This window comes from Agelaius phoeniceus, chromosome 16 (genome assembly GCF_051311805.1).
Source record: "Agelaius phoeniceus isolate bAgePho1 chromosome 16, bAgePho1.hap1, whole genome shotgun sequence".
In the NCBI taxonomy this organism is placed as follows: domain Eukaryota; kingdom Metazoa; phylum Chordata; class Aves; order Passeriformes; family Icteridae; genus Agelaius; species Agelaius phoeniceus.
The window spans coordinates 1,377,163-1,405,000 of NC_135280.1; the positions used below are offsets into that span (position 1 = coordinate 1,377,163).

At 54.5% G+C, this 27,838-nt stretch overlaps 2 protein-coding genes and 1 long non-coding RNA gene across 4 annotated transcripts in view; 2 read left to right on the forward strand and 1 right to left on the reverse strand.

Moving 5' to 3' along the window:
* The first annotated feature begins 993 nt into the window (after window positions 1-993).
* Window positions 994-14,799, forward strand: ZNF598 (zinc finger protein 598, E3 ubiquitin ligase). 2 transcript variants are annotated; one of them, XM_054643316.2, is made up of 12 exons: window positions 994-1,242; window positions 2,346-2,458; window positions 3,658-3,787; window positions 5,056-5,267; window positions 6,557-6,774; window positions 7,873-7,990; window positions 9,002-9,186; window positions 9,513-9,585; window positions 9,959-10,704; window positions 11,681-11,816; window positions 12,574-12,718; window positions 12,830-14,799. In XM_054643316.2, exons 1-12 carry the CDS (start codon window positions 994-996, stop codon window positions 13,175-13,177), a joined length of 2,673 nt encoding a protein of 890 aa, XP_054499291.1. In that variant the 3' UTR covers window positions 13,178-14,799. The 2 variants fall into 2 exon arrangements, with proteins under 2 accessions (XP_054499291.1, XP_054499292.1); XM_054643317.2 differs by having other exon boundaries at window positions 1,018-1,242; window positions 9,516-9,585.
* Window positions 14,800-14,803: 4 nt separating this feature from the next.
* LOC143695370 (uncharacterized) lies at window positions 14,804-17,580 on the forward strand. Its single transcript, XR_013184504.1, has 2 exons — window positions 14,804-16,746; window positions 16,784-17,580. It is a non-coding gene; the product is annotated as an uncharacterized LOC143695370 (long non-coding RNA).
* Window positions 17,222-27,838, reverse strand: part of SYNGR3 (synaptogyrin 3) — a 19,951-nt gene continuing 9,334 nt past the window's right edge. The window contains exons 2-4 of the mRNA XM_054643318.2: window positions 26,498-26,738; window positions 21,765-21,907; window positions 17,222-19,303 (exon numbers count right to left, since the gene is read on the reverse strand). Of these exons, the coding sequence (XP_054499293.1) occupies window positions 19,094-19,303; window positions 21,765-21,907; window positions 26,498-26,738 (594 nt within the window). The 3' untranslated portion in view covers window positions 17,222-19,093. The remainder of the gene's footprint in view (window positions 19,304-21,764; window positions 21,908-26,497; window positions 26,739-27,838) is intronic.

Consider the following 27,838-nt stretch of genomic DNA (forward strand, 5'->3'; position numbering starts at 1 on the left):
GTATGAGATGTATGAATATGCAACGGGCTGTTGCTTTTAAGGGTTAATCCTCTGTTAACGTGGGTCCTTTTTCAGGCTTATTTTGCCCAGAAAGGTACCTGGACTGTCTGTAACTCTTTGTTTTTATTGTCTCATATTGTCCTAATCCTAATTCTCCAAATTATTATTACTCTAATTATATTACTATTTTTCTAACCATAAATAATAAACTATTAAACTTATAAATTCTAAAAACAAGTGATTGGCGTTTTTCACACCTGGGCTGCCTCCGCACAGGGGGAAGGAACCGTGTGGGACTCAGCCCCTGCAGCACATAAAGGTTTATTCATGTTACACTGAGCTCGTTTGTGTTCCTGCTCTAGCGGATACCAAACCCCAGTGTCTGCAGTGTTCCGAGTACGTTTTTAATGCTTTTATTTCCCCAATCACCTCCGGTTTACTTGGGAAAACGCACGGCTGGGTTATAAAATTTAAAATTAAATCAAGCAGCGGAGCTGGCGATCGGATGAATCCATGGAGGGTCTGCTGGCACCCCAGGGGAAATGTTTGTCGGGGGAAAGTCCCACGTCCATCAGCAGTGGGGCACGGCAGTGGGATCAGGGCCCCTGTGTCCCCATATCCAGAGATACCAGGAGCGGCCCTGGGTTCCTCATGTCCCCACAGACTGAAGTGCAGAGTCTGAGGTCCCCATGTCCCCACAGCCAGGAAGGACCTAGGGAAGGACCAAACGTGTTCGAGACCGCCGACCACCCCCGGGGTCCTCCTCCCCCTCAGAGCCACCACCGAGCGGGAGCCAGAGCGGCGCAGCTGGGGCCGCTCCGCCCCGGGCATCTCTATGGTCACCGCGCTGCGTCTCTATGGCCGGCCGCTGGAGGACCGCGCGGTGACATCAGTATGGCGGCGCTGTGGCCGTGGGGGGAATCAGTTCCGGCAGCGCGCGGCGCTCTGGGCGGAGCTCTATGGCCGCTGAGCGCTGTGTGAGCGTGCGTCTCTATGGTGGGGCGGCGCTCTAGCCCGCGCTCAGTGGTGCGGGCGGGGCGGCGCGGGGCCGAGGCCGCCATGGCCGCCATGGCCGGCGCGGGGCCGGGCCCGGCGGAGGGGCCGTGTGTGCTGTGCTGCGGGGAGCTGGACGTGGTGGCCCTGGGCCGCTGCGAGCACCCCATCTGCTACCGCTGCTCCGTGCGGATGCGGGCGCTCTGCGGTGTCCGGTACTGCGCCGTGTGCCGGGAGGAGCTGCGGCAGGTGAGGCCGGGCCCGGGGCTGGGGGGGCCGCGGGCGCCGGGCGGGGCAGCTCCCGGGCAGGGCCGCACAGGGAATGGGCCGGGTGGGACCGGCGGGGACGGACCGCCCGGGTTATCCCCCTCTGCCCCGCTCCCAGGGGTGCCGCCGCCGCCTGGGCCAGGGGGAAACAAAACGTGGAGAAAATGGAGTTAGAGCGAATGTTTATGGTGTGAAGTCAGCAGGGCTCGCTCTGGCAGCAGAGAATGGAGCCTTTGCTCCCTGCTCCAGGAGGCAGCAGCTCTTAGGGGGGATCACGGAATCGTAAAATCCTGGAATGGTTTGGAATGCAAGGGACCTTAAAGCCCATCCAGTGCCACCCCTGCCATGGCAGGGACACCTTCCACTGTCCCAGGCTGCTCCAAGCCCTTCCAGCCTGGCCTTGGGCACTTCCAGGGATCCAGGGACAGCCACAGCTTCTCTGGGAGTGTACTTCTAGATTTCTAATGTGGCTTTTGCTGGAAGAACTGAAATTCCTTACTGTATTTCTGTCTCAGCCTGTCTGGGCTGGGGCTGGTCACTCCAGCTGTTCCCGCAGCAATTCCCGGGCTGGCAATGTGTGCTGGAGGTGGGAGCTGCAGTACTCCCAGCTGGGAGCGAGGAGATGCCCTGAGAGGGGTGTGTGGTACAGGTAATTCGGGAGGTGCTGTGTGTTTAGCTCCTCGCTTTCCTAGGAGTTAAGGAAACACGAAACAGTGGTTTCCCTGCCAGCCTTAGCCATTGAGTCACTTGGAAACTCCAGGTCGCCGTGAGATCCCCCAGGAGCCGGGGAGGAGCCGGGGGCAGGGCTCCTGCCAGGCATTGGCTGTGGAAGGGGTTGGGGATATTTACTCTGGGAACAGCTGTGGGAGCAAAACAGACCGGGAGCGTTTCCTAATCCCGTTCAAACTCCAGGGGCCAGGCTGGGCCAATCCCCGGCGGGTTGATAAGGTGTCCCATGGCCCTGCTGGCAGCAGGGGACAGTGCCCAGGGGAGGTGACAGCTGAGGCTGGCACAGGGCTGCGGGCGTGGCCAGCTCCCGGAGGTCCTGCCTGCCTGGAATGCGCATCCCGGTGCTGTTCCCACAGGTGGTGTTCGGGAGGAAGCTGCCGTCCTTCTCCTCCATTGCCCTGCAGCAGCTGCAGCATGAGAAGAAATACGACATTTATTTCATGGATGCCGAGGTGTACGCGCTGTACAGGTGAATGTCCCCGGGATGTCCCCAGCACGTGGTGGCGCACGGGACGTGGCAGGAAGTGCTGGGAGGGCGGGGTGCTCTGCTCTCCTGGCATTTGGGCAGCTCTGAGTCACCTGTGCAGGTGTGTTTGGCCAGGTGACAGCCTGGAGCAGGGCACTGAGCGCTCAGCACCTCCTGGGGCTGCAGCGTTGGATTCGCCAGCACAACGCACGAGCTTTGCTCTCTGGATAAAAGTCACTTTTGGCATCTTTAACAGCAGCAAACTTGGTGAAAACCTTCCCATTCCTTGCGTGGCTGCTGTGGAAATTGATAAAGACTTAATTACTGTTGTAATTGTAATTACTGCTGTGCTGAATAAGGACTAACCAAACCAAGGTGTGCCAAGTATCGCATGAAGAGTAACAATGTCTTCACACAAAGATCTTAATTCTGAATGGGAGGGGAAAAAGGTGAAGTGAAAAAACCAGCGCAGAATAAAAACCTGGCATTAGCATCGTGTTCTACAAATATTTTTCATAACAATCCTAATTGGGAGGGTTTGAGATAATGGAAAGAAGAGTGGAAAAGATGCATACAGGCAGTGGGACCTTTTCCTTGGAGAATTGGGCATTATATTCACCCTGATTTGGGCTGAGAATGTAACTATGGGACATTTACAGTTTTGCATGGCTTGATATTTGTGGGAATGAGGGAGTAGGAGTTCTCCCAGTGAGACCAGTGCTCAGCTCTTCCTGGGAGCCATTGTGTGGTGGGATTTTGGGTGGGCTTTTTTCCCTCCTTTCCTAATACAATTCTTTAATTTCAATTTATCTCTCCCCACCATATTCCTCAGTTTCTGACAGTGGGAAGTGTAATGGAATTGGATGTGAATGTTGCAGGAATCTCCAGCAGGGGAAGGGTTTGTTTCAGTTTACTCAGTTTTGCAGTGAGTTCCTACTGTGGTTCCTTCTCCATGGCTGCTCAACTCTGGTCCAGCAGTTGGAACCTCCGTGTTGTTTGGTTCCATCCTGTTCCTACCATCCAGCAGAATTCTTGGAATAAGCAATTCTTGCAATAAGCAAGTCACAACCCTCCCTACAGATTGCAGGGGCAGCCTTAAAACTGGAGCCTTCTGCCAGGGATGGAACATTTGTGTTTTGCTCAAGGTGTGGGGGTGCTGAGAGGGAGTTGGGTCATTTTTGGGAATCTCTCTCATCCCTCAGGAAGCTGCTGCAGCATGAATGCTCCTTGTGCCCGGATGCAAAGCCCTTCAACACCTTTGCAGATCTGGAGCAGCACATGAGGAAGCAGCACGAGCTCTTCTGCTGCAAACTCTGTGTTAAACACCTAAAGGTGAGCTGGGCCTCTGCTTGGATGTGTGGGAAGGAGGGAGTTTCCCTCCATGACCTCCAGGAGTTCCTGGGAAGATGGGAAGGCAGAACAGCAAGGATTTATTTAAGTTCCCTCTTCCTGCAGTGAGGCCAGTTGCTTTATTTTAAGCCTTTCTTCTTCCATAAACTGATTAATGAAGAGGGCCTGGAGGTTCTCCAGGTTTTAAATTAAACCCCACAGTGGTGGTGCCACAGTTGGTTTGTGCCAGGTGAACTGGAGTTTGCTGCCAAAAGGGATGGGATCCAGGAGTGAGCAGGTTGACCTAAATGAACCCTAATAAGTTTGGGAACTGAGCTGAGTCTCCTGTGGTCTTGGAATTCCTGGAGCTGATTGAAGGGAAGTGGGAAAGGAGGGCAGGACCTCCTTTGGTTTCTGGTGTCCTTTGTGCTCTGGTGAGGTGCTTCATGCCCAGGGTTCCCTCAGCACTGGGGGAACTTGTTTGCCATTTTCTCTCACAAACAATATTAAAACTGTTGCTCTTTAATTTCAGAATACTGTAGAGATTTTTATTTCAAAGAAAAAAGTCCCATCTTACTCATACCCACTGAAAAGAAATTTCTAAATTTGTGGAAGCTGCAGTCCATCAGTCTTGGCAAAGCCAAACAAACCTTTTCCCAGAGCAATTTCCCAGTCCTTATCTAGGCCAGAAATAAATGATATTCTGTTCTCAAGGCTGGGTTGATCTTTTTGGCATCTCCAGAACCCTTCCTACCAAAACAGCTCACAAGGTAGTGGGGACAGAGGCTGGCTTGTGATACAGGGGTTGTTTACTGAAGTGGATCCTCTGTGTGCAGCTATTTGGGGTGGTTTCTGTGAGAGGAAAGTAAAACTGCTCCCTTGGGGTTTCTAAATTTGAGAATGCAAAATACTGGTTGTTGATAAATACATAGTTAGGCTTTTTCCACTCCAGGGATTATAATTTAAACTCATTACAGCATAAAAAGATTCCAAAGGGAAAAAAGTGAATTAAATTCATTCCCAGTGTTCAGAGAAATGCAAGTTAGATTTAATTTGAATCCATGAGTTGAATTTTACTTCCTGTCCACCAAAAATTTTGGGTGTTGGTGGTCAAACTGCATCTTTTTGAGATCTTCCACCCCTACAGATGGAGAAGCTGGACACAGCCTGGCTTGTTCTGTGTCCATAGGAAACAGTACAAATCTATGAATGCAAATCTATGAATGCAAATCTCTAAATCTCAATGTATTCACACAATCCCTGCCCTCCAGATCTTCACCTATGAGAGGAAATGGTATTCCAGGAAGGACCTGGCCCGGCACCGGATCCATGGGGACCCTGATGACACCTCCCACCGGGGCCACCCCCTCTGCAAGTTCTGCGACGAGCGCTACCTGGACAACGACGAGCTGCTCAAACACCTGCGCAGGGACCACTACTTCTGCCACTTCTGTGACTCTGAGGGGGCTCAGGAGTACTACAGGCAAGCAAACATTACTGATTTGAGTCCTTTGTCCAGCTTAAATTCCCTTTTTCTAGCTTAAATTTTGAAGTAAAATTCCTCGGGTGTGCTTTGAATTTAGGGGTAAGTAGTGTTTGAAAGCGGAGTGGAGGAGTGGCAGCAGGTTAGCTGCAATTCCTTAAATAAATAGCCAAAATATTCACTTTGAGTCTAGTTCATGCTTTAAATTTTTCTTTAATAAATAAAGTTAATTTTGCAGCCTGACTGCAACTGTCTGGTGTGTTCCCTCTAATGAGGGACAGGACAAGAGGAAGTGTGTGGTGTGTTCCCTCTAGTGGGGGACAAGACAAGAGGAATGAACTGCCACAGAAGCATTCTTAAGTTGCACCAGGGGAGGTTTAGATTGGATATTGGGAAAAATTCCTTCATGGAAAAGGTTGTCTGGCACTGGAAGAGGTTAGCCAGGGAAATGGTGGAGTCTTCATCCCTGGAAATGTTTAAAACCATGTGGATGTGGCACTTGGGGACATGACTTAGTGGTGAACATGGTGGTGGTAGCAGCTGATGGTCTTAAAGGTCTTTTCCAACCTTAATTCTCTGATTCCTTGATCCTGCTGCTCCAAGGTTTGTGTGCAAGGGGAATAGAGGTAACTTTTTTGTCGTCTGCACAGCTGGATGTGCTGAGCATCTGTGGGTTTGGTTTAACACCTGGATCATGTGTTGGCTGTACAGAAACAGGATCAGCTGGAAAACATCCCTGGGATAATGACAAATGAACCACCAGGGCTTGTCCTCACCTCCCCTTGATGCCTTGAGAGGCTGCCTGGAAGAGAGGCTGGGCAGAGTTAAGGAATAAAGCAGGGATTTATTAAAAGGCCTCAAAGGATACACCTTGGGCAGTACAAGGGCCTGGCCAGGGCTACACCCAAGATGGACAATTGGTCAGGAGTTTTCACACTTTGCTAAGTTTTGGTCCATTTCCATATTGGGTTCATTGTCCAGTTCCAGCTCTGGTGATGCAGTCCCACCCTCCCAGACTGCTCTCCTCCATTCCCTGTTGTTTGCACTTTTTGGGCCTGGAGCTGCAGCGGTGTCCTTGGTTCTGGGGCTGGAAAAGGAAAAGGATTGTTCTGTGTAACTGAGCTGTGAGGAGAACTGCTGACACTTTCTATGGAGTTCAGAGTCATGGACCAATGCAGGGAATCCCCGAGAACCTGGGAAGTGGGAGAGCTCAAACTGAAGGCGTGACCCTTGTAGGAGTGTCTGTGTCAGAGAGTGGGGAGGCTCAGCTCTGCGTTTTCCCTCCGCAGTGACTACGAATACCTGCGGGAGCACTTCAGGGAGAAGCACTTCCTGTGCGAGGAGGGCCGCTGCAGCTCGGAGCAGTTCACGCACGCCTTCCGCACCGAGATCGACTACAAGGCCCACAAGAGCGCCTGCCACAGCAAGAGCCGCGCCGAGGCGCGCCAGAACCGCCACATCGACCTGCAGTTCACCTACGCGCCCCGGCACCCGCGCAGGACCGACGGTCAGCGGGGCTGCGGGGCAGGGACGGGCACCTGCCGGGGCTGCGGGGCAGGGACGGGCACCTGCCGGGGCTGCGGGGCAGGGACGGGCACCTGCCGGGGCTGCGGGGCAGGGACGGGCACCTGCCGGGGCTGCGGGGCAGGGACGGGCACCTGCCGGGCTGCGGGACAGGGACGGGCACCTGCCGGGGTGGGCAGGGCAGGGACGGGCACCTGCCGGGGCTGCGGGGCAGGGACGGGCACCTGCCGGGGCTGCGGGGCAGGGACGGGCACCTGCCGGGGCTGCGGGGCAGGGATGGGCACCTGCCGGGGCTGTGGGGCAGGGATGGGACCTGGCGGGGTGGGCAGGCACCGCCGCGGCTGCTCCGGCCCTGGAAGTGCCCTGGACAGGGCTTGGAGCAGCCTGGCCTGGTGGAAGGTGTCCTCGCTCTCTGGAGCAAGGTGTTCTTTAAGGTCCTCCCACCAACCAAACCAATCGATGGGTCTTAGTCTCTAAGAACGCCTGGTGAATATTTCATAGGCGTGAAGATTCTTCCCAAAGAAGGTAGACAAGCCCTGGAACAGCACCAAGAGCTTGTAGAGTTTGAGAAGGCCTCTACAACCTGAGAGTTGCAGAGGTTGAGAAGGTCTCTCCAACCTGAGGGGTTGCAGAGGTTGAGAAGGCCTCTCCAACCTGAGGGGTTGCAGAGTTTGAGAAGGCCTCTCCAACCTGAGAGTTGCAGAGGTTGAGAAGGTCTCTCCAACCTGAGAGTTGCAGAGGTTGAGAAGGTCTCTCCAACCTGAGAGTTGCAGAGGTTGAGGATAACCAGAACTTGCCCAGACAAAGCCCTCTGATGTAGTTTTAGAGCTGGCCTTGCTTTGAGTAAAGGGCTGGAGCAGGTGATGTCCAGGCATCCCTTCCTGCCTAAATTGTTGTAGGATTTTTTTCCTGTGCGTGAGTTTAATGAGGACAGGTAATTTTAGGAGAACTGCTGACTTGGTCATCGGAAAGAAATGAAGATAATTTATTTGTACCAGTATGTTTTTGCATTTTTCAGGCACAGTGTGATGCCCACACTAGAGAAATAACTGAGAGTGATCATCCTTCCCCTCTGTTTTAGGTGTTGTAGGTGGAGATGACTACGAGGAGGTTGACAGGTTCAACAGGCAAGGGAGGGCGAGCAGGTTGAGCAGCCGAGGGAGCCAGCAGAACAGGAGAGGCAGCTGGAGGTACAAGAGGTGAGTAGCAGAACCTTGTGTGGAGTTTTACTCCCAATTACTCTTGGCTTTTACTTGACAATTCACAATATTTTGGTGGATTAGGAGGAAGGAAGTGATACAAAATTTGGAAGCCTCCGTGGTGAGTCCTTAGCTGACAGCTTCCAGTCCAAGCCTCTGTCCTGGCTACATGCTTGGTCATCATGGAATTATTTTGTGTGAGGTTTCAGCTCAGGAAGCAAACAATGCAACCCTCAACTTTTGGGTTAAATAAACTCAGAACCCTGAGTTAATTCCAGCAGCTGTTTTCATGCAAACTTCTCTAAACAAGATTTTCTGAAGTAGGTGACAAGTCTCTGCAGGTCTAATGGAGTTTTTGGTCTGGGTAGTCATGAAATTCCTGTTCTAAGGACCATGCTTTTCATTGAACTAACAGATCTCTGTGTGGCCAGACTGAGTGCTTTGGAAGAGGGTTAAGTATTGAAATGAAACTTTGCATTTCTATATCTCTTCATCCACACCAGACCTGAGTGCTTTTTACATCCTGCACATCTTATTTTGCTCTTTTTCTGGCTGGACGGGCAGTTGGTTCATTACTGGTGATTCCACAGGGGGGAAAAAAGTCCATCCCAAAGCACTCCTCTGTTGGTGTCACATGTGGACCGTGCATGTGTTGAGAGTTCATGCCCAGCCATGTCTCCAAGAGTTCCTGTGGCCTCCAAGAATGATTCCATACATTTGGAAATGAATGGGAGAGACAGGTGCCCCCTGCATCCCTGGTACTGTCACTCCCAATTCAGCCCAGTTTCTTCTGGCCTGGATTGTTATTCCCATACATGGAACTTGGAAATCCAGGGGGAAGTGTTGCCTGGCTGGGGTGGATTGGAGCGGTGGGGCTGGTTTGGGCTTCTCAGCAGGTGGCAGCACAAGATCAGGGATGTCACCAGAGCTGGCACCACAGAGGTGACACTGAACGAGGCAGTGCTCCGTGATCCTTGCTGTTTGACCAAAGGAGTCTGCCCTGTCCTGCAGGGAAGAAGAAGACAGGGATGTTGCAGCAGCAGTCAGGGCATCTATGGCAGCCAAACGGCAGGAAGAGAAGAAGAGGGTGGAGGACAAAGAGGAAGGCAGCAGCAGCAGGGGGAGAAAGGAGGATTTGAGGGATCCCGACGGGCTCGGCTCCAAACGTGTGCCAAAGTCTTCAAATGATGTTACAGGTGAGTGTTGGACAGGTCCTGCAGCTGCAGGGCATCTCAGTGTCTGGAAGGTTCCCTCAGAAAGTTCTGCCTTACCCATGTTTTACTCATTTAAAGTATCATGAATTTCCTGAATGCCACAACATGATGGGCAGCACAGTTAATTGAAGGAAATAGTGATGCATGGATTTAAATTGTTCTCCTGGAATGTCAGTTAATGACATCATCAGCTGCTGAAAATAGGCCTTGGTAGTGCTGCAGTCATGGCCATTGATAGCCCCTGCTCTGGAATGAATGGGTTTGGGTTGAAAACAATGTCTTTGCTCTCTCTGTCCCTGTTCCAAAAGAAGCAGCTGCTAACGGAGTGCTGAGCCAGGAGGACTTTCCAGCAATCGGCTCTGCAGCAGGACCTCTCCAAGGGTGAGTCTGCAGGGCTGCAGCAGGGACAAAGCACGTTTAGAAGCTGATTGATGTGTTCTGCATTTCTGGGGAAAATAATTTTCCAGATCGTTTGATCCCTCCAAGGTTTCCCCTGCCCCGTCCCCTCCTGCCTGGAGCTGTTTCACCAGCATGAGCAGCCTCAGGCATTGCTTCAGCTCCTGGCTTGATCTTAGAATCATGGAATAGAATCATGGAATATCCTCAGCTGGAAGGGACCCACGAGGATCATCTGGTCCAACTCCTGTTGTGTCACTCTAAGTGACAGTCTGAGGAGGAGTGGAGAGCTGTGGGTTTGTGCTGTCCCTTGGGGTTCTGCTGCCTCAGTAACTCCAATCCTCTCCCTTCCCCACAGCTCTGCCCAGCCAGCACTGGTTAAGCTTAAAGAAGAAGATTTCCCAAGCTTGTCCTCCTCTGCAGCTCCCACCATCTCATCAGGGATGTCTCTGATGTACACAGCCACTGCCAGGAAAGCAGCCTTCCAGGAGGAGGATTTCCCAGCCCTGGTGTCCAAAGTGAAGCCCACCAATAGGACAGTAACTCACATCACATCTGCATGGAACAATGGTTCCAGTAAAAACGTAGTCAAAGCCATGTGCAGCCCCTGTGTCAACCAGCCAGCCAAAAAACCATCCTTGAACACCTCCAAAGGAAATAAGAAGAGCAATAAACTCTGTGAATCGGACGACGAGGACGGCAGCGGTGGCCTGACCACCCAGGAGATCCGGAACACCCCGACCATGTTCGATGTCTCCTCCTTGCTGGCAGCTTCTACCTCACAAACTTTTACAAAAGTGGGCAAGAAAAAGAAGATGGGGCTTGAGAAGCAGAGCCCATCATCCCCACGCCCACCCCAGGAGCCACCATTGCCCAGGCCAGGCACAGAGAAGCCCCCGGAGGCAGAGCAGCCCTGCAGGGCCTTCCCTGCTGCTCACGGCCCCCTCGTCAACGGGCACACGGAGAAACCATCAGCTGGCTGTGCTGCACCCAAAGAGCCCCCCGGCCTTAAAAAGCCCCCAGTGACTAACAAATGCCCTTTACCTCAGGAAGACTTCCCAGCTCTTGGGAGCTCAGGATCAGCCAGGATGCCCCCGCCACCAGGTAAGCAGGGAATTAAGCTCAGAGTCGTGGAGTGGTTTGGGTGGGAGGGATCTTAAAGATCATCTCATTCCACTCCCTGCTGTGGGCTGGGGCACTTCACACTAGACCAGCTTGTTCCAGGCTGGCCTTGGACACTTCCAGGGATGGGGAAGCACTGCTGAGCGTGGCCAGCTTTGCTTGGGGAGAGCCCAGAGAACACGTGGATGTGTTGTGTCAACTCCTGGCTCTCGTGTGGTTCTGCCACCAGCTGCCAGGTTGGGCTCTGGAGGTGGAGGCAGCCTGGGTGCCACAGGGGGGCTGGAATGTCCTCTGGGACTCACCTCTGCCCCACAGCTGGAGGTGTTTGCTCACTGGGGCTGGTTCATGAGCTGGTTTTTCCCTTTCCCCAAGGCTGACACATCCGTGTGTGGTGCTCCAAGATCTGCCTTGGAAGCCGCTGCAGGCAAAGGGAATCTGGCTGTGTCCTGTCCCTGCTGGCACTTATCACTTCACTTCCTCCTGTGCTGGCAGAGGTTTCCTGCTGTGCTTTAAGCCATGACCTTGTGAAGGCAGGGAGACAGGAACAGACGTGAGCTGGAGTGGTTTTCATGGCAGTGGGGTCGCATCGGGAGGCGCCGGCACCGCTCTTTGTGCGGCTCCTGCTGGGAGAGGCCAGGCTGGGCCCGCTGCCTCCTCCCGTGGTTTGTGTTCACTTCAATAATGCAAAAGTGTTTTTCATTGTGACTTGGAGTGGGCTTTCAAAATTATTTTCCATTGAGAAAGTAAATGAATAATTAAAGCACTTTCTCTGTAGAGGAACATCAGCCACTCTCAAGTGCTTCTTGAAGATTTTTTTTTTTTAGATTTTCTCCAATATAGTGATGTCTGCACTGCAAACTCTTCTTGGTGCTTCTGCAGAGCGTGTCAGGCACTGGTGTGGGTTTTAGCCAGGGGTCTGTGGGTGCTCTAATTCCTGCCCCTTCCCTGCTTCCCTCAGGCTTTAACTCCGTGGTGCTGTTGAAGAACCCTCCTCCGCCTCCGGGCCTGTCGGTGCCTGTCAGCAAACCCCCCCCGGGCTTCGCTGTCATCCCATCCTCCACCATCTCTGAACCCGTCACTACAGCTCTGAAAGAGTGAGTCAAGGGCCTGCCAGGGGCTCTGGGACACCTCACACCTCCCTCGTGTCACAGAGGCTTCAAACAGCACACAGGGAGTGACTCCAAGGGATCAGCCAGGGAAGGTTCCCCTTGGGAAGTCCCAGGGTGCCGTGGGTTGGATTCAGGAGAATTGCATAAAACAGCCCTGTGTAGTTACAAGTCTGAGGAACTGCAAACCTGTGCAATTTTTTGGCTGCTCAGACCTTGGTCTATCCTAGATTTATTTGGGAATCTGCAGCTCTGACATATTCCTGTACTTCCCATTGGTTCTGTGGGAGTCCCAGCAGGAAGGTGCTGAGGCTTGTTCTCCTGGTGACCTTCACTGCTCTGGTCTTTCCAGGAGCTGCTCTCTGGTTCCTTCTGGAACAGAAAGAGGAGTTTTGGGGGAAAGGGGAGGGAAAACTTTGTGCCAGTTTCGTACAGAACCTGCATTATCTCTTGGTTTATTCACAGTCTTTGCTCGGGTCTTTTGGGTGCACCCAGCTCACAGAGCAGCATGTCAGGACCACATTTAAACTTGGATTTTAAACATTCTGTTTGTGTAAAGCTGGAATCTGATATGGAAATCCCATATTTTATTATCCTGACAAGACAGCTGTGTGCTGCTTTTGTGTAGCTGGGTGGAGGAAGGACGTGCAGCTGTAAACCAGAACAGCCTTGTGATTTATATCCCAGGACATCTTTGTGTGACACAAACCAGTGTCAGGGTCACTTCTGGTCTTTTCCAACACAGGCCAAAATCCTGTCACGGATCATACTTGATACCTGAGAACTTCCAGCAGAGGAACATCCAGCTCATACAATCCATTAAAGAATTTCTTCAGAGCGACGAGTCCAAGTTCAATAAATTTAAAACTCATTCTGGGCAGTTCAGGCAGGTGAGTGGCTTCCCAAAGCCTCCCTTTCAGGGAGGCCTGAATTCCAGTAGGATTTTTTAATAGATAAATACTCATTTTCCTCTGACTCTTGCCCTTCCCTGTCCCCTGCAGGGGCTGATCTCTGCAGCTCAGTATTACAAAAGCTGCCGGGAACTGCTGGGGGAAAACTTCAAGAAGATTTTCAAGGAGTTGTTGGTGTTGCTGCCAGACACAGCCAAGCAGCAGGAACTGCTCTCTGCTCACAACGACTTCCGGATCAAGGAGAAGCAAAGCTCCAACAAACCCAAAAAGAACAAAAAGAACGTTTGGCAGACGGACTCCCCCGCCGACCTCGACTGCTACATCTGCCCCACGTGCAGGCAGGTGCTGACCCAGCAGGACGTGGTGACCCACAAAGCTTTGCATCTGGAGGATGAGGAGTTCCCCTCGCTGCAGGCAATCAGCAGGATCATCAGTTAGCTCTGCCCAGGGCCAGCACCCGGGCTCTGGCTGTGGCTGTGCACTTTGGAACGAGCTTTGGCAGTAGCTGGGGGCTGGTGCCCTTGAGGCAGAGAGGAGCAGGTGACTTGGGAAGCCCTCCTGGGCAAAGGGGTCAGGGGAATGAGCCAGAGCTCGTCCCCACCCTCTGTCCGAGCTCCCACATCTGGGCTAGGGTTAGGCTGAGCTGCAGGGGGGGCAGGCAGGGCTCCTTCCTCCTGGAACATGCCATAGCTGGGAATCCTTCTGGATCTGCAGAATGACAGGGGACTCAATAGGGGGAATAAGCTTCTGGTGTGGGGGTTTCTTTCTGGTTTGGGGGTGGGGGAAGTTTATGGATCGCTGAAATGAATGGAGGTGGCTTCCCTTAAAACATTCTGATTTTTTTTTGTGCTATTTCAGTGAAGATCACGCTGGTCAGGGGTAAAAGGTGTGAGAGAGTGCTGCTCCCTGGGCTGTGTGACCAGGAGAGCTGCACACACTGGGCTGCAGAGTTTCCCTTTCTGCAGAGTCAATTCTGCTGCTTGAAGAATTGGGCCGATCTGTGCAAGATTTGAAGTTGCCTCTGACTTTTTCTGTAAAGTTCTTTCAAGAAGCTGATTTTGTAGCCCTGCATGTACAGTAACAGCATTAAGGCTTTACTCTCCGTAAAGCACACGGGAATTTTATTTAATGACTGCCATGTTTCTAATTTCTTGGATGTATTACTGGTGGGAGCTCCCAACAGCATCCTGGGACATTAAATGCTGCTGATTACTGACCATGTTTTCTGCAGTGCCTTTAAGTGCATTTATCTGTTTACAGTAGTCTGACACCTGCACCTCCCTCGGTACCACCGGGCTGGCTTAGCTCCTGTTCCTTGGCACCCCCAAATTCCACCCCAGAGGAAGAGGGGGATCTCTTCCTCCTCTCCAGTGACTCCTCCAGCAGCAGCTCTGAGCTGATGGAGTGCCAGGAGTCCCCCCTGGCTGTAGCTCAGTGTCTGATTCTCTCCCATCTCCAGATTTAGTTATTTCTAACATGTAGGAACAAAGCTGCCATTAATTTATGTAATTTGTAGTGATGAAACACAGCTTTTCTAGCATCATCATTTCTATGGAATTGAGCTCAGAGTATTACCCAAGAGCTACTTCTGCCTACAGCCACCTTTCCTTGCCTTACATGTGTTATTTTTGCTTGCTCTCAGGCTGCAAAGTGCTTTGGGTTTCTTTTCTTGAATATTTAAGACTGCACCCACCTGTGCACGTTGGGTTTGGCCCAGAAGGGGCTGGGGAGGGTGATTTGGGTGCACATGAGCCCCTGGCAGTCCCTGTTCCTGTCTCAGGATCCCGGAGCTGATCCTGGCCCCTGCAGGGGCTGGGTGCTGCCACCACTTCAGTCAGCAGCTGTCCCCATGTGGTTTGTGAAGTTCAGGGAGTGAAATGTCTTCCCTGCAGGAGCATCTTGTCTTCCCTTGGGTTTCAGTTCCTTCTCCATCAGCAGCTCTGAGTTCCCTGGGAGGTGCTGCTGGGAGTTCCCTCGAGCTGCTGCATCTCTGGGGCCTGATGTTGCAGTTTCCTTGTTCCTTGTGCTCACCTGATTCAATAAAGTTATTACCAAATCTTTTTTTTTTATTTTTCTATTCATTTTTAGCTCTTTATTGAAAATAAGTTGCAGTTGGTTACACAGACACCGAAAATACAGAATCACAGATTGTTCTCTCAAAAGATATTTTTATATATATAATATATACAAAATTGTAAACATTTTAAACTTATTTCCATACACAGTCCACTTTATACTACACTGCACAGAGGTTAGTGACAACTGCAACTCCTGGAAGCGTCTGCTTGGACAGAGGTATTGGCAAAGAAACTGAACTCCCCAGCCCTCAGGTGGGAGCTGTTGGAGATTAAAACTCTGAAAGGAGCTGAGGTTTGAATGTGTATTGCAACAAAATCCAGGCAGCTGAACTGGGGCTTCAAGTTGAGGCAGTGAGGGCTGAGCCTCACTGAGGGGGAGAGGGGCTTGAGACAGACACGGGGATAAAATGGAACTGAGGACAGGACCAGAGGGAACCAGAGCCACTGCTTGGGCACAGCACGGGCTGGCAGGGCTCTGAAACACACAGCAGTGGATTCATTGAGAGGAATTGCCACTGCATGGAACAACGCTGGCATTTGCTAAGGAACGGGGAGGGCAGCAGGCAGAGCCAGGAGCCAGCGCTGTGGTGCCACTGGAGGGGAGCTCCAGGACAGCCCTGGCAGGGACTGATGGGCAGGAGAACAGCACTGCTGGGCTGTCTCTCCTTGTTTTGGCAGGAACTGGGGGGAATCTCATCCCAAGAGCAGGGAGATCCCAAATGCTGTCCTGTAAATGCTGACCCTGCTCTCAGGGTCTGCTCCAGCCCCTGGCACAGAGCAGGTAATGCAGGGGGAGAATGTTTTTTACTGAACATCACTAAAGCAAAGCTCCCACCTTTGCTAGGAACAGCTTGAAATGTTGGCAAAAATTCCAAATCTTTTGATATGCTTGAATTGCACAGTGCATGGTGGGGTTACCCCAGTGCTGAGGAACTGGTGCTGTGACAGAGCCTCCTGGAGCAAGAGGATGGCTGGGGCAGAATGCAGCTCCAGGAAGGACAGAATGCTGGAATTCTGCTCTTTACACCCAAATTCAGAGCGAACACTGTGCAGAGGCTTTTGGGCTGGGCTGAGCACAGCTGAGCCCTCTGTGAGCTCGAGGTGCTGCTGACCTCTGGGAAAAACAGGGGGCTCTAAACAGCTTTGTGAGGATGGCAGAGCCCTGGCACGCTCAGGACAATCCTGGCATGCTTTTGGGACAATTCTGGGACAGCCCTGGCACCCTCCTCGGATGTGGCCTGGGTGGTTACAAGGGAATGTGTGCTGCTGTAGCACAGCTGGCAGAAAAAGAGGAGAAAAGAGGAAAATTGATGTTCCAAATCCCTGAACCCCCAGCACCCCAGGGCTACTGCATCCATGGCTCTGGTTCTCCATCCACAGCTCCTTTGGGGTGTGTTTGGTGGCAGCTCCCCCTGCACACCCCAACAGGCACAGCCAGGGCACGGTGACACTGTGGGGACACTGTGGGGACACTGGGGGGGCCCCCAAAGGGTTTGGGGCAGGATTCCAGGCACGGGTGTCACCCCCTGAGCCTGGGGAGCTGCACCCCCAGACGGGCAGTGTGAGGCAGGCTGAGGTGGGTGAAGGCTCTCACCACAGCCAGGGACTCTGGGGCTGTCCCATCCTGCCTGGTGACATGGCCTTGGCATGGCCACATGGGACACCAGCCCAGTGCCATTCCCTGGAAAAACGCTCCAGCTGTGGCTCCTGCTTGTCCCAGTGCCAGCCCAGCAGGGGTGACACCTCTGCCCTGCCTGGCACGGGCACTTGGGGTGCAGAGGAGCAGGAGCCTGTTGAGTGCTGAGGCTGCACAGGTTATTTATTCCCAGCCCTGGTTTAACCAGGGAGCAGGTTATTTATTTATTCCCATCTCTGGTTTAACCAGGGAGCAGGTTATTTATTCCCATCTCTGGTTTAACCAGGGAGCAGGTTATTTACTCCCAGCTCTGGTTTAACCAGGGAGCAGGTTATTTATTCCCATCTCTGGTTTAACCAGGGAGCAGGTTATTTATTCCCAGCCCTGGTTTAACCAGGGAGCAGGTTATTTATTCCCATCTCTGGTTTAACCAGGGAGCAGGTTATTTATTCCCAGCCCTGGTTTAACCAGGGAGCAGGTTATTTATTCCCATCTCGGGTTTAACCAGGGAGCAGGTTATTTATTCCCAGCCCTGGTTTAATCCAGGAGCATCTCCTGTGCTGCCAGGAAGCCCCCCAGGCCCCCAGCCCTTCCTCCTGCCCCTGCCCAGCAGAGCAAGGAGAAGGAAACCCTGGGAAGCTGGAAGGAGCTCTGGGAAGCACCAGGAGTGGTGCTGGTGCCATCCCTGTGTCCCTGCTGCTGCTCCAGGGCTCAGAGCGTGGTGGGATGTGCGTGTGGGGGCAAAGAAAGGCAATGCAGGCCTGGGGGGACATTCAGAGCGTGGTATATTCAGCAGGGGGCACACGGGGCAGGACGTGTCCCGCAGGCAGACACAGCTTTAGCTCTGTACGGTTACACGGAAACTCTGCAACAGTTATATTATAGTTAGAAAAAATACACTGTACCCAACGAACATTATCTCACGTACAATCAATTTAAACATTTAAATTGATTATAATTTTGCTAAAATATTAACACGAGTACTGTTTGTGCTGCTAAAGTTTCAGTGTTCCCTCTAAGGAAAATATTGCTACAGTTCTATCGTACCCTGTATTAAAATCCTCGGGGGTTTTCTTTTCTTTCCCAGCAAAACCGACTCCACAAAACCACAGAGATCCCGGAATGCCTTGAGGCTGCTGCTGCTGCTCTGGGCTGGGTGTTCATGGTCAGGCACCTGTGAGGGGCTGGGCACAGCCAGGACCTGGAGCCAAGGCAAGGACGCGCCACCGGCAGTGACCTGGGCATGATTGGCTGCTAATTAGTGCATGTATCATTAATGAGCGCCCTGCTCTGCAGCAGCAGGACGAGCTGTGGCAGGGCTGACCAGGCCCTGTGGCAGGGAGGGGACAGGACAGGGGTGGCTATTGCTCCTCTCGGGGTCGCAAGGCAGTGGTGGCAGGAGCAGGAGCCTCCAGGGGTGGAGCTGCCACCCCCGGGCTGGGAATTCAAGTTTCAGCCCTTGGTGACACAGCCTGGAGCAGCTGCCACACGGGCAGGGAGCGCTGGCAGGTGGCTGGCAATGAATGTTTTACACATTCCCTCCTTTCCTTTGTTCTTTGCAGCTGAACCCCCAGCCTGAACCTCCCTCCTGGCTGCTTTTCACTGACTCTCCCCACACCAAACTTGGCTGTGAGCCCACGCGGGATGGACTCCAATGGCCTGTGAAGCCTTTCCAGGTCCCTGCCTGAATCCCTCATTTCTGGAGGCTGCAGGGTGGCACACGTGTCCCCACCTGGCTTCTGCTGCAGCTGACAGATGGTGGCTGCTCCCAGAATAAAAATACAAGTCCAATATTGCTCCTAATGGCCTTGGACGATGAGTCTGAGCCCCTCACCTCAGCCCTCACCTCGCCAGGGTGAGGATGTGTCAGCACTGCCAACAAAAATTCCTTAGGAATTTACACATTTCCCAATCCCCCACGAGGAAATGGAACCACAAAGTGCCACCTTCCCACCGATCACAGGCTACTCCCAGTTAGCAACCAGCTCCTGCTGGTTTCCATTTCAAACAGCAACTTCTTAAATCCTCAACCAGAACCTGCTGAAGTGTAGAAGCCCTGTGGATACTGACCCCAGCCCTGGCCTGCTGTGCCCCCTACCCCGTGCCTCTAAACCAAGTTTGGAAACACCTGTTTGGGTATTTGTTTTGTACAGCAAGTATATACAAAGGAAAACAACACAGACACCACTGATTTCCTCGTGAACTTGGCACTTCCCTGGAACCTGGACTGGGAGCTCCACAGCGGGAGCAGCCAGGGCCAGCTCTGCCCACTGCCCACCCACCCTCGATGGATTCTGTGTTAGCTCTGGAAGAACGAGATAAGAATTCCTCAGCTGCTGTTGTCTAAGAGGAAAAGGCATCCTGGGCTTTCCCAGCAGAGCTCGGAGGGGACATTTGGGACATTTCCTCCTCCTCCTCCTCCCCACGTGCAGGTGATGCGGTACCAACCTTCCTTCCTCCTGGCTTAGAGGGAACACTGCTTTTAGAAACCCTGGGACAGGTAAGACAAGAACCAATACCACTGTACAGAATTCACTGCACAACGAGCTAATAAAGGGACCCGGCACTGAGTGGCCACGGCAAGGGAACGGGGCTGGGGACGGCGGGGACGGGACAGCGGGGCGGCCCCGCCGCAGCCCCTCAGTACGCTGGCACTTGGTAACCTTTGGGGTTGGCCTCTAAGGTCTCGCTGAAGGGCGGGCTCTGGTAGGTCTCCGTGCTCTCCACGCCGCTGCCGCCCGGGTAGCCGGGGTAGGAGGCGCTGGGCTCGGTGCCGAACTGCTCGGTGGCGAACAGGGACATGTCCGTGCCCAGGCGGTACCGCTGCAGCGCCCGCAGCGCCAGCACCACCTGCGACAGCGAGGGACAGAGAGGGACAGCGTCACACGGGGCAGGGCTGCGGCCCCACTGCACCCCGGAACCCCCCAGGGACCCCCGGGACCCCCGCGACCCCCAGCATCCTGGGTCTCACCAGCATCGCACATCAGCCCAGGACCCCGTGTCCTCCCGGGATCCCCCAAACCTCCAGGAGCTCGAATCCCACCGGGACCCCGTGTCCTCCCAGGATCCCCCAAACCTCACATCCCACCAGGACCCCATGTCCTCCCGGGGTCCCCAAACCCCCAGGACCTGGAATCCCACCGGGACCCCATATCCTCCCAGGATCTCCCAAACCTCCAGGACCTGGAATCCCACCAGGACCCCGTATCCTCCCAGGATCTCCCAAACCTCACATCCCACCAGGACCCCATATCCTCCCAGGGTCCCCAATCCCCCAGGACTCCCCCGAGACCCTACAGCCCTCTGGAGCCCACATCCCCAGCACCCCACATCCCCTTCAGCACCCCACATTACCCATCAATCCCCATCCCCCATCAACCCACATCTCCCCATCACCCCACATCTCCTCAGCACCTCACATTCCCCTATCACTTCACATTCCCCCAGCACCCCACACCCCCCAGCACCCCACATCTCCTCAGCATCCCACATCCCCATCACCCCACATTCCCCATCACCCCACATCCCCCATCACCCCACACCCCCATCATCCCACATCCCCCATTTCCTGCAGAGCACCGAGCCCACACAGCACCCCACATGCTGCCACCCCACTCTGTTGTACCCGAGAGCCAACCCAGCCCCAAAGCCCATGGGAACACTCCAGAGGCCATTTCTGTGGGGCAGGGTGACCCCCAGAGCCCTGGCCGGCCTGGGGGGCCCTGCCGTGCACATCTGGCACAGCTGGCCCAAATAAACACATCTGCTGTGGGGAGGGGGAGCTGCCGGGAGCCAGCCCAGGAAAATAGGTCAGTTCTGCCGAGGCTCCTTCACCCCTCTCCAGGTTGCTGGAATTGAGGTTGGGAAATGTGGGCGGCAAAGCCGGGAGGGCTCCGAGCTCCTCTCCTTCCAGGAGGATTCATTAACAATTCAATTAGTTTGTAAATGACGTTCTGAGGAGGCGAAAAATGCCCCTAGAGGCCAGGAATGGCTTCCCAACCATCGGGATGGGACAGGGTGACAGCACTGTCCCCACAGCCTTCCAGGGTGGGAGCAGATGCTGATGGGATGGGGAGCATCCGTGGCAGAGATGGGCAAGAGCTGGGATTAGAAGAGATTTGTTGGGATAATCATAAAGCAGGGAGCAGTTAAACTGGGGAGAACTGGAGCGAGGCTTGTGCTGGAAAGCCTGGCACTGGCTTTTGCCCCAATTCTTTTGAGGCAACGTGGAATTAGGGCACATCCCGGGGCTCCGTGCCCAGGGGAAGCTGGAGCAGGGATGGAGGGAACCCAGAGCCATCCCTGCCTCTCCACACACAGCTCTGGGCTGGGATCCCCCATCTCTGCTGAAATTCATCTGCCATTTTCTTGCTCTGTAGTGACTTTTATGAGATCCTTTTGTGTCTCTTCATAGCTGACCTCATCTTTGCCAGACTGCTGTTCAGCCCTTTTGCAAACTGTTTATGGATATTTTGAGCACATACCATAAGATTCCTGAGGACTTTGGTACCTTTGTTTGTCACAATTTTTCCTGGTAGATGCCAGACGTGCTGGGATTTCCCTTTGTCTTTGAGAGGGATCCCAGGTGATTGAACCAGAATTATGGTGTTCATCATGCATTGAGCTGGCATTGTGATGTTCTCTCTTCTTTATTCTATTTTCCTGTGTTCTGCATTTCAGGTTGTTTTTTGACTGCTGGTGAGCACCTAAGTGATGTTTTCATGGGTCTAGCTATGCTAAACACCAAATATCTCTAAGTAGCCAGCCAAGAGCTTGCTGTCATGTGTATAAAGTTAGGATTGCTCTGTCTGAGGTGCATGTGGGGTCCAGGTGAGCCCCAGGGTTTCTCACAGCCCTGGCTGGAGTCCCTCTGCCCAGGTGGAGCTGCAAATGGGATCAAGGGGGGTTTCTCAGCCCCTTCTCCAGGTGGACAGCAGAGGGGCCAGGCTGGTGTGTCCCAGGAGGAGCTGATGAGCCTGAGAGCTCCCAAATCCCCCAGGCACCCCACGAAGCTGCTGAGTGCAGAGATCTGCTCCTGGGGACTCCCTGCCTCCAACAAGGCCCTGAAATCAGGGCAGCTCGTGGCTGGCCACACGTTTTCAACAGGAACAAAACCTCCCAGCCTCAGGAGAAGGAGAAGCCTGAATTCCCCAGGCAGAGGAGACTGAACCGAGCTCCCGTGGTGAGAAACCACCAGTTCCACATGTGCAGGCTCCCCAGTACAGCCCCTCAGCACCCACCAGGGACCACTTCTGCAAAGCCAGCAGCTCAGGGCAGGTTTCACTTCTGCTCTGGCCCCCCAGCCCCTCACCCAGATGATGATGGAGAAGAAGGAGAAGGTGATGGCCGCCCGCGCCGCGTCCGCGCCCTGCGCGAAGCCCCGCGTCAGCGTCGTCCTCTGCCACTGGTTGGCCAGGAAGCAGAAGGCCACAAACCACAGGAAGGCCAGGAAACCTGCAGGGGAACACGGACTCTGAAATGCAGGGAACCCTCAGAACTGTGGGGCTGTGAGGCAAAGCTTAGCACTAAACCCAGGGCTTGATCTGAGACCTTGGGAACGGCTCCCAGACTGAGGGGCTGGAAGGGAGAATGTGGATTTATGGCTTAAAGCAGAGACCTGTTAAGCTAAGGAGAAGAAAGTTTAGAGTTTTATAAAGCAGAGACCTGTTAAGCTAAGGAGAAGAAAGCTTAGAGTTTTATAAAGCAGAGACCTGTTAAGCTAAGCAGAAGAAATTTTAGAGTTTTAAATTGTAGTACTGTAAATTTGTGTGACATAACTTGATTGGCTAAGAAAGCTTACACTGTAGCATGAGACAAAATATTGGAAGGATTGGGTCAAAAGCATAAATATCCTTGTTGGCAGTGTTTTGTTCATATTATTTATAATAAATCTTTAAAATGTCTTGTAACTGGAGGTCTTGTGACCCTCTGAGCCATGCAGTGAAGATGTGAGCTGAACTCACCCTTCCTGTCTATGGAGAAGATAAGAAAAATAAATCAAATTATCTAAAGCAACTCAGAGGTCCTGTTTCAAATTCACTCAAAACTCCCACAGGAACAGAGCTGGTCAGTGCTGCCCCTGCCCAGCACCTCCCCTTTGCTGCTGCACAAACCACCGAGGCTTCCAATAGGAACAGGAATTTTGGGAGCTGTGGCCCAAAAGGAGCTTTGTGAACACAAAACCAGAGAAGGAAGGACCCTGTGGGGACATCTCAGCATGTTCCCTGCCTGAAGCTCAGTTCAGCCACGCCTCAGCCTGATCCCAACGAGCCCCAGGGACAGCACAGCCTCCCTGGACGTGTTGGAGAGAGACTTTGCACAAGGGCATTGAATAACAGGACAAGGGGAACGGCCTTGGGCTGAGGAAAGGTGGATTTACATTGGATATTGAGGAGAAATTCTGTCCTGTGAGTGTGGGGCGGCTCAGAGCAGCTGTGGGTGCCCCTGCATCCCTGGCAGTGCCCCAGGCCAGGCTGGACAGGGCTGGAGCAGCCTGGGGCAGTGGGAGGTGTCCCTGCCATGGCAGGGGTGACATGGGATGGATTTGACTGCCCCTCCCAACCCAAACCATTCTGTAATTCCGTGATTCCATGACACGTGAGAGCTCTGCTCATCCCTGCAGAGAATCCCCCCGGGCCTGTGGAGCTGAGCAGGAACACTCTGGTGATTATTTGATTATTCCTGCCTGGAAGCAAAGCTGGCTGAGCAAGATAGGGCTGCAGCTGCCCTAATTCCATCCCCAGCCACCAGCACTGCCCAGTGCCAAGCAGCTCAGGGCACAGCCAAGGAAAAGCCAGGAGCACACAGGGCCAGCAGCAGGGGTGTTTTCCTGCTCTGGGAAGAGGAGCTGCAGCATCTGGACCCTCCCATGGTGCTGCTTTCAGGGTCCCCATCGTTGCTGATGTCTCGGATTCTGGGTGTCAGTGCACACCTGGATGCTGGGAGGGCTGAGCTGCCCAGCAGCTCCCAAGGATCATCAGCACATCAGGATCAGCAGCCAGGCTGCCAGTCCCTGTGCAGGGAGAGAAGAACCTCCCTTTATTCCCATTTATTTTGCCAGTTTTCCCTAAATATGCCATAAAATGGAGCATCCACAGCGAGTGCTGGAGGTGCAGGGCCCAAGGCCCTTAATTCAGAATTTGCTCCTAACTGCAGTTCCAGACACATTCCTTGTCTCCTCCTGCATGGCTGGGCCTGGGAATGTCCAACCACCACTTCTGGCCATGGGAGGAATCCTCCCTTCACAGGAAGGATCAGCCAGGTTTCCTTTCCAAATGACAATTGGCTAATCCTGTCACCAAACCCACCCAAATCTCTGCATAAGCATTTTCACTTCCCTTCAGCACAGTGACTTGTTACCAGCACTACAAGGCAGAGATTTACTGGGATTTACTCCTCAAAGGTCACCCTTTAACTCAGGGATATTTTCTGTTCCCTGCTGGTACAAGGGGGCTTCCCCAGCAGCTCCTCCCTGGAATGGGAACCAGCTCCAAAGGCCACATTTGTACCTCAGAAATTGCTCAGAATCACACTGGGGGAACTCTGGGAGTCAAAAACCCCGAGGTGAAACAAGAGCAGCTCCCAAAGGTTAATTCCCACTGTGGGAGCAGCAGGATGGCTCAGGGACAGGGCTGGGACACAGGACTGGGGATACAGGGCTGGGGATACAGGACTGGCACAAGGGACATGGGGCTGGCACTGGTTATGCTCAGGGACATGGCTGGGACACAAAGCTGGCACAAAGGACATGGGGATGGCACTGGTTGGGCTCAGGGACAAGGTTGGGGACACAGGGCTGGCATAAAGGACACAGGGCTGGCACAAGGGACATGGGGCTGGCAATGTTTAGGCTCAGGGACAAGCTCTGGGGACACAGGGATGGCACAAGGGACATGAGGATGGCACTGGTTGGGCTCAGGGACAGAGCTGGGGACACGGGGCTGGCACAAGGGACTGGCACTGGGGCTGGCACTGGTCTGTGGAGGGGAAGCTGCTCCTGTGTGTGCCACTGGAGCCAGGGCAGCTCACCCTCCCTGGCAGGACCCTGCCCTGCTCCCCTGCCCACCGTGTCCCCAGGGGCACCACGGGCTGTCAGGAGTTAAAATGACATCATGCACAGCCCGGAGCCAGCACGGCTGCGCTGGGTACTGCAGCTGCCACATAAATCCCTCTGCAGCACCGACCTTCCTTGCCCATGCTGGAAGCTCAGCACCTGCAGCAGGAGCGGCTGGGCAGCCCTGCTGCCTTCCAGAAGGTTCTGGAGGAGCAGCCCTGGGCAGCAGCAGGATTGCCCCAGTGCCAGGGCAGGGCAGGTGGCAGTGCCAGGGCAGGGCATGGGGTCAGGCATGGCCAGCAGCTCCAGAACAGCAGCCAGGTGTGGGTGATGCTTGGAGGGAAACACGGATTTTAAAGGAATCCCAGAGGGCTGAGCTGGCAGTGATGGGTGAGGCTGAATGTGCCAGCCCCAGCACCCCGGGAAAGGAGAGCCAGGAACCACCGCGGGAGATAATGATCAATTAAGGAGATAATGATCGTTTAGGGGTCTGCAGACAACAGACACAAGCAGCCGGGAAGATGTGTTACCACCCTAATCACAGCTGCTCTCCTGCAAACCCCGTCCATGGCAACAGCTGGAGGAGCAGCTGGGACAGAAGGCTCTAAATGCTGCTTTCAGTGTGGTGAAACCCCACCTGTGCCCCAGGGTTAGCACCCGGTTACTGCCCAGATGCATTTCAGGAATAGGTTCTTCCCTGGGAGGGTGGAACAGGCTCAGGGTGCCCAGAGCAGCTGTGCCTGCCCCTGGATCCCTGCAAGGGTTTGACTGGGCTTGGAGCATCCTGGTCTAGTGGAAGGTGGAACTTCCCTTCCAATGTCCCTTTAAAGGTGGGCTTTGATGTCCCTTCCAAAAAACCATCCCAGGATCCGAGGATTCCAGGATTCCAGGGTTCCAGGATGGTTCTCTCCTTTCTCCTGCCAGCGGATCCACCACAGGCACAAAGGGGAAGGAGGCAGGATCTGAGAGCAGCGCCAGCTCCCCGTGGCTGGCAGGGAGCAGAGGCTGCCAGGGTGGGAGGAGGATCCCAGCCTGGCTCAGTGACACACAGCAGCCACAGGAGGGATGTGATGTCCCCCTTCTGCTGGGATCCAGGGATTTCAGGCACCACAGAAGGGGCAGTAAATTTCATCTAAACAAGGGCTGGATGCTCCAGCACCTCGGAAATGAGCTTTGCAGTGAGGAGAGAACAGCCTGGACTACAGGCAAGGCAGGGAGGTGGTGATGGATGTCTTGATTTGGGACAGAGGGGCAGCAGGGGCCTTGTGCTGGATAAATCAGACTGAACAGAGTGGGAGGGCAGAGCAGCAGCTGCAGAGGGAGCCAGGCAGGGCCAGGGCAGGGCAGGGAAGGGCAGGGCAGGGCAGGGCCAGGGCAGGGCAGGGAAGGGCAGGGCAGAGCAGGGCACAGCAGGGCAGGGCAGGGCAGGGCAGAGCAGGGCAGGGGATGCTCCCTGCCAGCCCAGAGCACCCTGCCTGCAGGGAGGGCACAGCAGCTCCCAGGGCAGCCCCAGCTGCACAGAGCTGCTCCCGCCCTGCCCCAAACCCGTGCACGAAGTGAAACCAGACCCGAGGCAGCTGCTGAAAGCACCTCTGGTTTCTGTGAGCCAGAGCAGGAGGTAAAACCCCTGAGCTGTGACCACCAAGCCTCACCCCTGCAAGTGGCCTCACCAAACCCAGCTCAGTGAACACCTCCAGCTGCAGGGTGAGGACACCCCACTGTCCCCAGCCACCACACCTGCCTTCCACAGTGTCACTGAGCCCGTGGCTGCACGGGACAACTCCCCTGACACCCATGGTGTGGCCAGGCAAGGCACAGGAGGGGTGCCAGGCCATGGGAGGAGAGGAGAAGGGAAGGGAAGGGAAGGGAAGGGAAGGGAAGGGAAGGGAAGGGAAGGGAAGGGAAGGGAAGGGAAGGGAAGGGAAGGGAAGGGAAGGGAAGGGAAGGGAAGGGAAGGGAAGGGAAGGGAAGGGAAGGGAAGGGAAGGGTACCTGAGAAGCCCAGGTCCAGCAGCACGGCCCGTTTGCGGTCCTTGACGCTGCTGATCTGCTGGAAGTGCAGGTCCAGCACGAAGAAGAAGATGCAGCCGAAGAAGGCGATGACGCCCACGGCGATGCCGTAGCTGCAGGCGCTCTCATTCTCGTTGAAGATGCAGAGCAGCTCGGGGTGCTGGCTGTCCTTGTTCACGTAGCACTCGTTGACGATGGAGCCGAACACCACGATGGAGAAGATCTGCAGGAAGAGCACAGGGCACAGCTGGCTGCTGCTGGTGCTGAACTCTGCTCCCCAACGGCGGCACCGCCGCCGATAACCCCATCCTCAAACCCATCCCTGACTCCATGGCAACGTGGCATTTGGCAGGCACATCCTGGCTCTGCTCTGGTTGGTGGCTCCAGGCTGCACCTGGGTGTTCCCCTCTGGGAGCTGGAGCCTCCTCCTGCCTTCCAGTGCCTGCTGTGCAGGGTGGGGTAAGGACCTGCTTCTCCAGACACGCTGGGGAGGGGAAAAACATCCACATCCCTGCAGGGACTTTGTGCTGTGCTGCTCTCTGCTGCCAGGCTGGGCCCCACAAAGCCCCTGGTGTCCCCAGGGACAGGGGGCAGCTGAGCAGCTGAGCCAGGGAAGGGCTGGATGGCTGCTGGAGGGGACAGGGGACACGAGTGGGGAGGTGGCACAGGCTGCCCTGGCAGCAGCAGGGTGATTTTTCAGCAGGGGCTGAAAGGTGCAGCTCCTGAATCCATCACCAGAGACCTGCATGGGCCCAGGAGGGACAGAAGGGAGGGGGGCCCAGGTGGCCATGCTGGTACCACAGGTGTCACACCCATGTCACACCCATGTCACACCCATGTCACACCCATGTCACACCCATGTCACACCCCTGCAGGCAGGGAAGGAGCCGATGGCAGCAGCTGCCTCAGGTGACACCATCCATCCCCTGCTGCATGCCCCAGGAATTGCCTTACCCCCAAAGGCAGGAGGGGAGGCTGCAGGAGCAGCAGAATCCCTGGATCCCGCCCTGGATCCCACCCTGGATCCCGCCCTGGATCCCACCCTGGATCCCTGGGCAGGGCTGTGAGCAGGGCAGGGCAGTGCAGGCACATCTCCCTCACACTGGGAGCCTCTGATCTCATCCCTGCCAGCACCAGCAGCGCTGCTGGCTCCCTGCTGGCTCCCAGACACGCAGGGCAGAGATAAGAGCTGACAAGACAGGGACAGGTGACATGGAGCACTGTGTGAAGCCCAGCTGGTGGCTCTCCCCGCCGCCTGTGTCACCTCCTGCAGCTCCCAGGAAAGCCAGGTCACAGAGCAGGGCAGGGGAAATGGAGCAGAGC